Genomic DNA, 11,823 nt, shown 5'->3' on the forward strand with positions numbered 1-11,823 from the left:
TCTCTATATATAACCCTGCCTTTCTTTTTTTTTTTTCTTCTTCTTTTTTTCTTTATTTTGCCAGGCAGAGTTAGACAGTGAGAGAGAAAGAGAGAAAGATCTTCTTCTGTTGGCTCACCCCTCAAATGACCACTACGGGCAGCGTGCTGTGCTGATCCGAAGCCAGGAGCCAGGTGCTTCTTCCTGGTCTCTCATACGGGTGCAGGGCCCAAGCACTTGGGCCATCCTCCACTGCCCTCCCAGGTCATAGCAGAGAGCTGGACTGGAAGAGGAGCAACCGGGACTAGAACTCGGGGTGCCGGCACCGCAGGTGAAGGATTAGCCTAGTGAGCTGCGGTGCCGGCCCAAACCCTACCTTTCAAATAAATAAATAAATCTCAGAGAGAGAGAGAGAGAGAGAGAGAGAGGCTAAGAACAGGGTGGCAGCAGGTCAAAAGGCCACAGGAGCCAAGCCAACTAGAAAGAACTCCTGATAGCCATAGCTGGAAACTTTGATCAATGACTCAGAATAAGCTCCTGGCTTCAGATTGGCCAGCTGGGGAGTAAACCAGCAGATGGAAGACCTCTCTCACTCTCTGCCTCTCCTTCTGTCTCTCTCTCTCTCTGTAACTCTGATTTTCAAATAAATAAATAAATATTTTAAAAAAATAAAGTAAAATATATAAATATCCATGAGTCCATGTTGATATAAATATATATGGAATAAATAAGTGGGAGATAAAGCATAGCTGTGCTTTTCAAATTAATTCCCATTAATACAGAAAGAATGAGGGAAACTGAATCACCAAAGTAATGACTACTGCAAATAAAATCCATAGATGGGTTGAGAAGAAACAGGACATTAATAAAGTCTCAAAGTATCCTTCCACCCAAGATATTCATCACAAAGGGGAAAACTAGTAACTTTACAGTGGAAAAATCCAAAAGATACTGCATTAACCAAGTGATAAATGTTAACATTACCAATAAAAAGACAAATCTCTGATAAGATTCAGTGACAAGATAACATTGTTAGTCTTGCTAAAAATGCATATAATCTTAACCCATTCAAGAGAAAATATAAGACACACCAAAACTGAGAGACATTTTACACAATAACTGACAAGTATTCATCAAAAGTGACAAGGTCATGAAAGAAGAGGAAGGAACAAGGAACAGATGGACAAGACTAATGAGATACCACTCAGTTCAATGTGGGATATTGCACTGGATCCTGGAAGAGAAAAAAAACATGGGGGCCATCGCTGTAGGTAGCAGGCTAAGCTTCCGTCTGTGGCACCAGCATCCCATATGGGTGCCTGTTTGTGTCCTGGCTGCACCTCTTCAGATCCAGCTCTCTGTTATGGCCTAAAAAAGCAGTAGAAGATGGCACAAGTCCTTGGGCCCCTACACCCGTGTGGGAGGCCCAGAAGAAGCTCCTGGCTCCTGGCTTCAGATCAGCTCAGCTCGGACCGTTGCAGCCATTTGGGGAGTAACCAGAGGATGGAAGATCTATCTCTCTATCTCTCCCTCTCTCTGTCTGTAATTTTACCTCTCAAATAAATAAATAAAATATTTTTAAAAAGGATAACGATATGGAGGAGAGGAAGAAGGAGTGACAAAATTTAAACAAGGACAGTAGTTCAGCTAATCCTGCTATAACAAGGTTAATTTCCTGGTTTTGATTACTAGACTTATGCAATTACCTTAATTTTAAGTGCTATAGGTTAACATTAAAGGAAGCTGTGCAGTGTATGTAAATTAAACTCTGTAATATTCTAGCAACCCTTCCATAAATCTAAAATTACTTCAAGAATTTAAAAAGCTAATGAAATAGGCTACAAAAATGACATGAGTGTCCTGTTAGATACAGAAAAGAGGGAAAGAAAATGGTTAGAAGATCCTTGTCAGATAAAAAGAAGCATACCAGTTCAGGAGAAAGAAATATTTCCTTGAGCATGTGTTCAGAGTAACTCCACAGTATGTAAAGGCTGAAAAAGAATCTAAATTGTTTTCTTGGTGATGGTAAGTGTGAACATATTTGGCAATTAGCACTTAACATTACATAAATATTCAAGTTGAACTCCTTAAACTTCTGGGTGGAAAGACTAGTCTTCCAGTAGTCTGGCACGAGAGTTACTTTAAAAGCAAATATTTCTAACCATGAAAAAGAACCAAACATAAAGCTTTTGAGTTTTCAAATAATGCAACAGTGACACTCTGTGGACAAGATAGGGAACACTTAAACATCTCTCTTTTTTTTTTTTTTAATAAATTTATCTTTAAATCACCTTAAATCCTTTTTTTTTTTTTATTTGACAGGTAGAGTTATAGACAGTGAAAGAGACAGGGAGAAAGGTCTTCCTTCCATTGGTTCACCCCCCCAAATGGCCGCTACGGCCGGTGCGCTGCGCCTATCCGAAGCCAGTAGCCAGGTGCTTCCTCCTGGTCTCCCATGCGAGTGCAGTGCCCAAGCACTTGGGCCATCCTCCACTGCCCTCTCAGGCCACAGCAGAGAGCTGGACTGGAAGAGAAGCAGCCGGGACTAGAACCTGGCACCCATATGGGATGCTGGAGCCGCAGGCGGAGGATTAACCAAATGAGCCACAGCGCTGGCCCCATCCTTTTATTTATTTATTTTTTTAACGAGACAGGACAATATACAAAGTAGTTGTCAATGTTTTTGTTTCAAAATACATGATAAAGGGTAATTATTAGTACTCTAGCTCCTGACTCCAGCTTCCTGATAATGCAGACCCTGGGAGGCAGCGGTGATGACTTAAGCAATTGGGTTCCTGCCATCTATATAGGGAGACCTGCATTGAGTTCTCAGCTCCCAGCTTCAGCCCAGCACAGTCCCAGCTACTGTGAGCATTTAACAAGTAAACCAGCAGGTAGGATATTTCTGTATCTATTCTTCTAGCTCTCTGTCTCTCAGATAAATTAATTAATTTTAAAATGATTAAAAAATTACCTGAACTACCGTCACATTACAAACACTAGATAGTCAAAATCATATGCATCATTGGGGCCGGCACTGTGATGCAGTGGGTTAAAGCCCCAGCCTGCAGTGCTGGCATCCCATAAGGGCGCCGGTTCTAGTCCCGACTGCTCCACTTCCAATCCAGCTCTCTGCTATGGCCTGGGAAGGCAGTAGAAGATTGTCCAAGACCTTGAGTCCCTGCACCTGCATGGGAGACCTGGAAGAAGCTCCTGGCTCCTGGCTTCGGATAGGCCCAGCTCTGGCGTTGCAGCCATTTGGGAGTGAACCAGTGGATGGAAAACCTCTCTCTCTCTCTCTCTCTCTCTCTCTCTCTCTCTCTTTCTCCCTCTCTGTGTAACTCTGTCTTTTAAAATTATATGCATCGGGGCCAGTGCCATGGCTCAATAGGCTAATCCTCTGCCTGCGGCGCCGGCACACCAGGTTCCAGTCCCAGTGTCCCGGTTGTCCCTCTTCCTGTCCAGCTCTCTGCTGTGGCCCGGGAAGGCAGTAGAGGATGGCCCAAGTGCTTGGGCCCTGCACCCACGTGGGAGACCAGGAGGAAGCACCTGGCTACTGGCTTTGGATCGGCGCAGCACACAGGCCGTAGCGGCCATTTGGGGGGTGAACCAACGGAAGGAAGACCTTTCTCTCTGTCTCTCTTTCTCACTGTCTAACTCTGCCTGTCTAATAAAAAAATTATATGCATCATGATATAGATTAATAATCAGTCAAAATTATATGGCATTGATATAGATTAATAGGTTAATAATTACAAACACAATATTACTACCTTATCTGTGTACAATGCTTCATGATTTTCAAAGTGCTTTTAGATAAACCATGATATTTAGTAGGCAATTAATATTTTTACCCCCAAAGATGAAGATATTGGGGTTGACAGAAGTTGAGAACTGCCTGTGTTACTTATTGTGACACTAACATTCACATCCTTACATAAACAAATAAATGTATTTTCTGTTAAGCTAGCATATATGGTTTAGTAATCTATTTTATTCAACTTCAGAGATCAACATAGCAAAATATGATAGGAATGTAAAACAGTATAAACACTTCCAAAAACAGTTTGGCAGTTTCCAATAAAGTTAAACTTTCATCTACACCATGACCCAATATTTCTATTCCTGGAAATTTACCTAAATTTAATATAACCATATTATTACAAGGAGACTTTCCTAAGCATTTTCACAATGACTTACTCATAACAGCCCAAAGCTGAAAACAACCCAAATGTCCACCAAGAGAATGGATAAATAAATTATGGACATTCACAATGGAATATGACTTAGCAATAAACAGGAATGAAATACTAAGACAAGAAATGAATCATTCAAAGAGTAAGGAAAAGAAATGAACACAAAAGACATGATTATAATTTATATAATAAAATTATATTTTTACAAAGCTATTAACAAAGTTGTAGAATAGAGAAAACCAATCTAGGATGGAAAAGCCATCAAAATGGCATTCCCCTCATGGTTAGTAGAGATGGGGGCTTATTGGGAAGAGGCATGAAGGTACTTTCTGGGGCCAGGTAAGTGTGTTCCTATCTTGATAGGGGTGTGGGCATATATACGAGGGAGCTTCAAAAAACTTGTAGAAAGTGTGCGTTATTTTTCATTCTAGTCTTCCATGAGTTCTTTGAAGCCTCCTCATATTTATCAAGATTCTTCAAACTGTATACTAAAGATATGTCCAGTTCACCATATGAATTTAAACTCAATCAAAAAAATTAATAAAAAATATATAAATTGTAGGGGCCAATGTTGTGGCATTGTGAGTTAAGCCATCACTTACAACACTGGCATTCCATATCAGAGTGCTGGTTCAAGTTCACTTCCAACCCAACTCCCTGCTAATACACATGGGAAGATAGCAGCTAATGACTCAAGTATTTGGTCCCTTGCCATGTGGGAGACCTGGATGGAGCTCTGGGCTCCTGGCTTCAGCCTGGCCCAGACCTGGCTATTGCAACCATTTGGGAAGTAAACCAGGAGATGGAAAATCCATCTCTCTCTCTCTCTCTCTCTCTCTCTCTCTCTCTCTGCCTTTCAAGTAAATAATCTTTAAAAGATAAAATGAAATGAAACTCAATTGAACAAAGAAATATAAAAGAAAAAAAGCAAAGAAAGATTTTCATTTTAATGTACAAACCGTATACTTTTCCCCTAGCAGAGATGATCGTGCTTTTTTGCACAGTGGGTTATCATCCACTGAGTTGGGGTGGGCTCTTTTTAAATTTTCTGAATGGTTTACTGGTAAAACTTCTGGGTTTTCTTGGGCTACAAAATCTTCAGCTCCTGAAAAGCAACACATACAGAAGTCACTTCACAGCTTACTACCTCGATAACCTTTATATAGACATGCTCTCAGAATGTCACCTCCAATTGGAGTCCTGGTTAAATGTCACAATGACAAAACAAGAACGCTTCCACCAGCAATTTAGAACGAGTCTTTAAAAACCAAAGGGCTATAGTGTCCGCAACGAGGCATAAGAATCAAAATCAGGGGCCAGTGTTGTGGTGCAACAGGTTAAGCTGCCACCTATGATGCCGGCATCCCATGAGTCTCAGCTGCTTCACTTCCGATCCAGCTCTCTCTTAATGCACCTGGGAAAACAGCCAAAGATGGCCCAAGTGCTTGGGACTCTGTCACCCATGTGGGAGACCCAGATGGAGTTCCTGGCTGCTGGCTTCAGCCTGGCCCAGCTGTGGCCGCTGTGGCCATTTGGGGAAGTGAACCAGTGGGTGGAAAATATCTTTTGCTCTGTCTCTCCCTCTCTTTTCATGACTCTGCCTTTCAAATAAATATTAAAAATTTTTAAATACATGTATAAGTTTTTTCATAATATATATTTTTCATGAACTTTTAAAGACCTCTCCCATCTTAAAACTGCTATAGGGGCCGGCGCTGTGGCGTAGCGGGTAAAGCCACCACTGCAGTGCCTGCATCCCATATGGATGCCGGTTCGAATCCAGGCTGCTCTACTTCTGATCCAGCTCTCTGATATGGCCTGGGAAAGCACTGGAAGATGGCCCAAAGCTGTAGGCCCCTGCACCTGCATAGGAGATCCGGAAGAAGCTCCTGGTTCCTGGCTTCAGATCGGCACAGCTCCAGCCGTTGCAGCCAATTGGGGAGTAAACCAGCAGATGGAAGACCTCTCTTTCTCTCTCTCTCTCTGCTTCTCCTTCTCTCTCTGTGTAACTCTGACTTTCAAATAAATAAATAAATCTTTTAAAAAAACCTTGGCTATAATCACTTATTAGTTTGAAGAGATTTTTGTTGATCCTTTGAGATTTTTCTACATAGACAATCATGTCACCTGCTCCGTGGTCTTTTTCTTTCTCTTTTCAAAGATTTACTTATGTTTATTTATTTGAAAGGCAGGGCCAAAGAGAGGGAGATACAGAGAAAGAGATCTTCCATCTGCTGGTTCACTCCCCAAATGGCAGCCAAAGCCAGGAGCCAGGAACTCCATCCTGGTCTCCCACATGGATAATAGGCACCCAAGTAGTTGGGCCATCATCTGCTGCCCTCCCAAGAGCATTATCAGAAAGCTGGATCATAAGTGGATCAGCTGGAGCTTAAACCAGGACTCTGGTACTGGATGCCAGCACCACAAGTTGCAGCTTAACACGCCACGCCACAGAGCAGGCCCCTGTTCCATGGGCTCCTGACCCAAGTTGTTCTCCTGTCCGTTCAGTGTTACCTTTTCACTTGTCTTGCCACGAAAAAGTTATCATTAGCGTTGCCAGACATAAATAATTTTTCAGAGACAGAGAATATATTTTCTCCAATGCTTTCTGAGATGATCTCCCATAGAGCAAAGGAGAAAAAGAGACATGTCAAAGGAGAAGTGAAGACAAAAGGCAAGCACAAGCAAATACTGTGATTATTACCATGAAGCTTAGCCCTCTGGCAATAACTAACACAAATGCTATGGGCCTATTTAGTCCACTTACTAGAAATGGAGACCAGGGAGCAAATTTTTCCCTAGAAGGGAATTTAACAAAATTATTATATAACACTTAAGATGGCTGCTGATAGTTACCGTCGCTGTCTTCAGAATCTAGTTGTTCAGACACATCATCATTGGAAGAGCTGTCCTGGAAAAACTCTGCTTCAGAATCCTCCATCGTAACATCATCATAATAATAGATGATATTATTCTCGTTGTCTTCAACAATTAGAATATAATCTAAGAATATGCAAAGAGGAGCGCAGACCAGACATCACGTTACATAAACAGTTGCTAGAGGAAACTACTTTATAAGATTATGGATTGTTTAAAATATATTTTAGCTGAAAATTTGCATTAAGTATTTGTGTCTGTAATCATTACAAGTCAGCTAACAAACTGTTTGGAATGAAGCTTTGAGATATATATGTATGTATACACACAGAGTATCATTCCTAGTACTTCCAATTTTGTAGAGCAATAAATTTCTTCACTGAATCAGTAAATTTCTTCTCATTTAAGAAATGTGACCACCTGGCCCATGCTATCGTGTGCTTTTAACTTCTACATGATGAACCCGATGTTATATGGCTACTTTGGATGACCATGAATTCCAAACCTAGTCTCTAAAAAATAGTACTATTTACAATAATTAATATTGCAGAAATAAAGTGAAAAAGTAAATGTTATAAAACACTACATTTAAACTGAATCTCACAAAACATGAAATCAGTAACCACAAAAAAATTAGATGTGGAATAGCAATTCAGAACATCATTTTAATGAATACAAAAAATAACACATTACGTAAACTATTAGCTATCTAAATGAGCTTTTGTATTTCTTAAACTTGGTCTGAAAAGCAAGAACATGCTTCAAGTGTTTACTCACACATCACAACTACATTACAATGTAATTGGGACTCACTGCATTCATTTGAAATAGATCAAAGCAGAAGAATAAATTAATTAGCTAATGTGAGGAGACTGTGAAAATGGTACTAAGGAAATCATGTGATGTCAGCCATATCCAGAGGTCTGACCTGTGGGTCAAACACCATCCACTCTTCTGTCTTCATGGGAAAAAACAAAAACAGCAAAACATTAGGAACTACCTAAATATCTAAAAAGGGGGGTTAAATAAGGAAAAGCTTATATAAATTATGGCATTTCCCTAAGATGGAATAATAATGAGAAGTATGTTCTCAAAGAACATTAATTGATATTAGAAATGTTTGTGAAATAATGTTAAAGAGAGGGGCCGGTGCTGTGGCGTAGCAGGTGAAGCCACCACCTGCAGTACTGGCATTCTATATGAGCCGGTTCAAGTCCTGGCTGCTCCACTTCTGATCCAGCTCCCTGCTAATGCACCTGGGAAAGCATTGGAAGATGGCCCAAGTCCTTGGGCCTCTGCACCTTCGTGGGAGACCTGGAGGAAGCTCCTGGCTTCAGCCCAGCTCTGGCCATTACGGCCATTTGGGGAGTAAACCAGTGGATGGAAGATATCTCTTGCTCTCTCTCTCTCTCTCTGCCTCTTTGTAACTCTGCCTTTCAAATAAATAAATAAATCTTTTTTAAAAATGTTAAAGAGAAAAAGGGGAGTTAAATAGAAAAATACAGTATAATCCTAACTTTGAGATCCAAAGGAAACATCAGTAGTTATCTAGGTGGCTATCTTTAAGTAGGGAAATTATTTTCACCAGACTTATTTAACAATAAATTTTAGACTTTATCATCAGGCGAAAATAAAAAAAAAAAAATTGAAAATTTCTTTTTAAGGCAGCTTTTTGCATATCAACAGGTTCGTCAAACTTCAGCTAGTAAAGCTATCCACAACTGTGCTACGGTTTATCAGTAAATGTGTAAAATTTCAATTAATTCCTTTAGGTATACAATACTCTCCATAATACACATTTTAACAGATATTATACCATTTGTAAGTTTTCTGAAGGTGACGTACCCAAGGCACAGGCATTGCCTTTGCCATCGACCTACGGCATAGGGCACGGGTCGCCCAGAAGAGGGCTGAGCCCCGCGCCCCTTCGAGGAACACAAGGCGACACCCGGCCGCTCCCGGCAGCCAGACCGCTCCAATGTTTGGAGAAAGCCAAACCGCGCCAACGCGCTGACCAATCCCTTCCTCCACGTTCGGGCAGGACCCGCACACGCGACCGTGCCCTCGTCCGCAGCCGACTCCAGGGACCACCGCGTCGGCCAGAGCGAGGCGCGGAACGCAGCCCACAGCGCCCCGCACCGCTCGGCGCCCGCGGCCGCCCGCCGGAGCCGCGAGGCGCGAAACGACTCTCGCAGGTGCCCCGCGTTCCACCCCGGCCCCGCGCCCAGAAGCGGCTCGCAAAGGCCCGTTCCCTGCGACCCACGATCACTCGGAACCCGGAGAGGGGCAGCCAGGCAGCGAGAGGGAGGGGCGCCACCCTCGCAGCCCCAGCTGCGGCCTTTTCTACCCGCCGAGCCCCGCAGCGGACGGGCCGGGCCCAGGAGCCCGCGCCCAAGGCTCCCCTGCTTTACAGGGGTCCCCGCGTTTTGCAGCATTTCAGGAGAGAACGAGGCTCGAAATATTCGCGCGAATTCCTTCCCAACACCCCTGCATCTTCATCTACAGGAAAACAGCGAGAGCGCAGGAGGGTCCCGCAAAACGGTCGTCGAAGAACAGAATTCAAACAAACGCGTGCTTACTCCCACGCAAGAAAGACTACTGAAGCCCAGACTTAGGGTTTTTTTTCCATAGCGGGCATTTCAATGAACTTTTGGAAGATTCCTCAAAGGCATGAATTCAGAAAACGGTGCACCGAAATCAAACGACTTCAACTCGGTACCCCACAAACTTTCCGACGCACCCCCGTCCTGTCTGTGCTAGCTCAACTGCTAACCAACAAGGCTTCGAAATGTGCAGCTCAGTCCCAAAACACGTTCTATAGATCAACTGCTGAGTTTCCTAACTCTTTTAACTGAAAACTGTAAAAGTCCGAGAGTCTAGGTCCTTCCTCAACCCCCACTCACCTCCAGCAAGGAAGAGAAAGGTTGAAAATCAGCACCAGTACGAAGTGGCCAAATCTCAAAAGCTCACAAGCCCCGGCGCCCAGCGAGAGGCGGTGGGAACCACCGAAACCACCCCCCACCGTGGCGCTGCTGAACTTGACGCTGGGAAGGACCTACTCGCTCTCGCAGCTAAAGAAATTATTTTGCTTCAGAGCAGGGCGCAGCACATTCTCTCCACGCCCCCCACCTTCCCCTCCCCACTCTCCCTCCCCCCAGACCCCCCAGAGTCTCAACGCTTCCCTGCTTAAGACCCGGCTCCGCAGCTGCAAAAAAAAAAAAAAAAAAAAAAAAAAAAAAAAAAAAAAAGTAACAAGCGCGCCCAGAACTCGCCACGCGGTACGACGTGTGGCAAAATGGCTGGTTCCTCCATTTCCCCGATCCGACGCCGCTGCAGTTTTATGGCCACGCGAGGCTCTGAAAAGCGCGGGCCCACATACCGGTGAAGAAGGCGCGGCCTCTCAGTGAGCGCTAGCGGAGAACGCCAAGGCCACCTGCCACCTAGAGCCCTTGAACGCTGCAAGCTACGAAACCGCCAGGAGCACTAGTTCCACCTTGAGCCCCAGTTATGTTGGAAGCTCGGGGAACGCCACGAACCCTAGAGGCCATGAGCCCTAAATTTACCTCAATCCCCTGGGACGCCACAAGCGCTAAGATCACCTCGAGTCTTAGGGACACCAAGAGCTCTAAAATCACCTCAGTCCCCGAGGCGTCCCGAGCCCGAGCCCTAGGATCACTCAGCTCCCCGCGACGCCGCGAACCGTAAAGTCACCTCAAGCCCCAGGATGCCGCAAGCCTTAGAATCACCTCGAACCGAGAGGACGCCGGGAGTCGCTCGATCCCGGGACGCCACGAGTCTTAGAATCACCTCAGGCCCCCGCAACGACGTGAGCCCTAGATTCACCTCAAGAGCCCGGGGGGCGCCGTACGCCCTCGGATTGGCTAGGGCGAGACGCCGCGAGCCCCGGGTTCACCTCAAGTCCCGAGGGCACCTCGTGCCCAAGGACCAACTCCATTTCCCGGGCGCCACAAGCTCTAGAATCACCTCGAGCCCCGGGACGCCGTGCGCCTTAGAATTAGCTCGATCCCCTCATGACGCCGCGAGCCCTCATTCACCTCAGGCGCCGGGGATGCCCCAAACCAACTCGATCCCCGCGACGCCAGGAACCCTGTGATCATCTCCAGCCTCAGGAGACACTTTGGGCCACTAGAACCGCGTGCACCCCTGAGACGTCCTGCACCCAGGGCCATTCCCCGCCCTTGGAACCCGGGTTCCCAAAAGTTAGCTGATCAACCAAGTACGACGCCGTAGAACGATTGACGGCCGTCGCCAAAGACCAGCCAATCCGGCAGCCGTCCGGGCGACCGTCTACCAGCACCGCCCGTATCCCATCAGAGTTTGAAGCAGAAACTCGGGGGGTAGCTCAGGAGAGGGACCCTTACCCTGTAGTTCAGACATCGTGAGGTGGTGGCGCCAGAGCAACTGAGGCTTGGCGTCTGAGTACCTACTGGGTCACGCCCACGAGGCGTCCGCGGACAAAGAGACGCCTAATGGAAGGGGGGCCAACCTACTAGGCTCAGGGTTCTGCGGCTGCGCAGTAGTGCAGGGCGCGCTTGCGCGATCTAGAAGTTGGGGGGTAGGGATTCAAATGTGGCGTCTTAGACGTCTTAGACGTGGGGGAGGAGTTCCAAGTGTGGCGCCTTGCCCGCTTCACATTCCACTGATTGTATGTGTGTGTGTAATTTTTGCGCGGCATGTACACAAATGTATACTATGTGTATGCCTACATGCATATATTTATGTATATGTTTGCCTCTACACAAAATGCTCT

The 11,823-nt window shown here is 45.2% G+C and overlaps 1 protein-coding gene across 1 annotated transcript in view; it reads right to left on the bottom strand.

Annotated features, from left to right (window-relative positions):
• Positions 1-11,580, bottom strand: part of BEND2 (BEN domain containing 2) — a 57,570-nt gene extending 45,990 nt beyond the window's left edge. The window contains exons 1-3 of the mRNA XM_070067225.2: positions 11,435-11,580; positions 7,032-7,178; positions 5,135-5,280 (exon numbers count right to left, since the gene is read on the bottom strand). Of these exons, the coding sequence (XP_069923326.2) occupies positions 5,135-5,280; positions 7,032-7,178; positions 11,435-11,450 (309 nt within the window). The 5' untranslated portion in view covers positions 11,451-11,580. The remainder of the gene's footprint in view (positions 1-5,134; positions 5,281-7,031; positions 7,179-11,434) is intronic.
• Between the last annotated feature and the right edge of the window lie 243 nt (positions 11,581-11,823).

This window comes from Oryctolagus cuniculus, chromosome X (assembly GCF_051225735.1).
Source record: "Oryctolagus cuniculus isolate XC-2025 breed Fujian yellow rabbit chromosome X, ASM5122573v1, whole genome shotgun sequence".
Lineage (NCBI taxonomy): Eukaryota > Metazoa > Chordata > Mammalia > Lagomorpha > Leporidae > Oryctolagus > Oryctolagus cuniculus.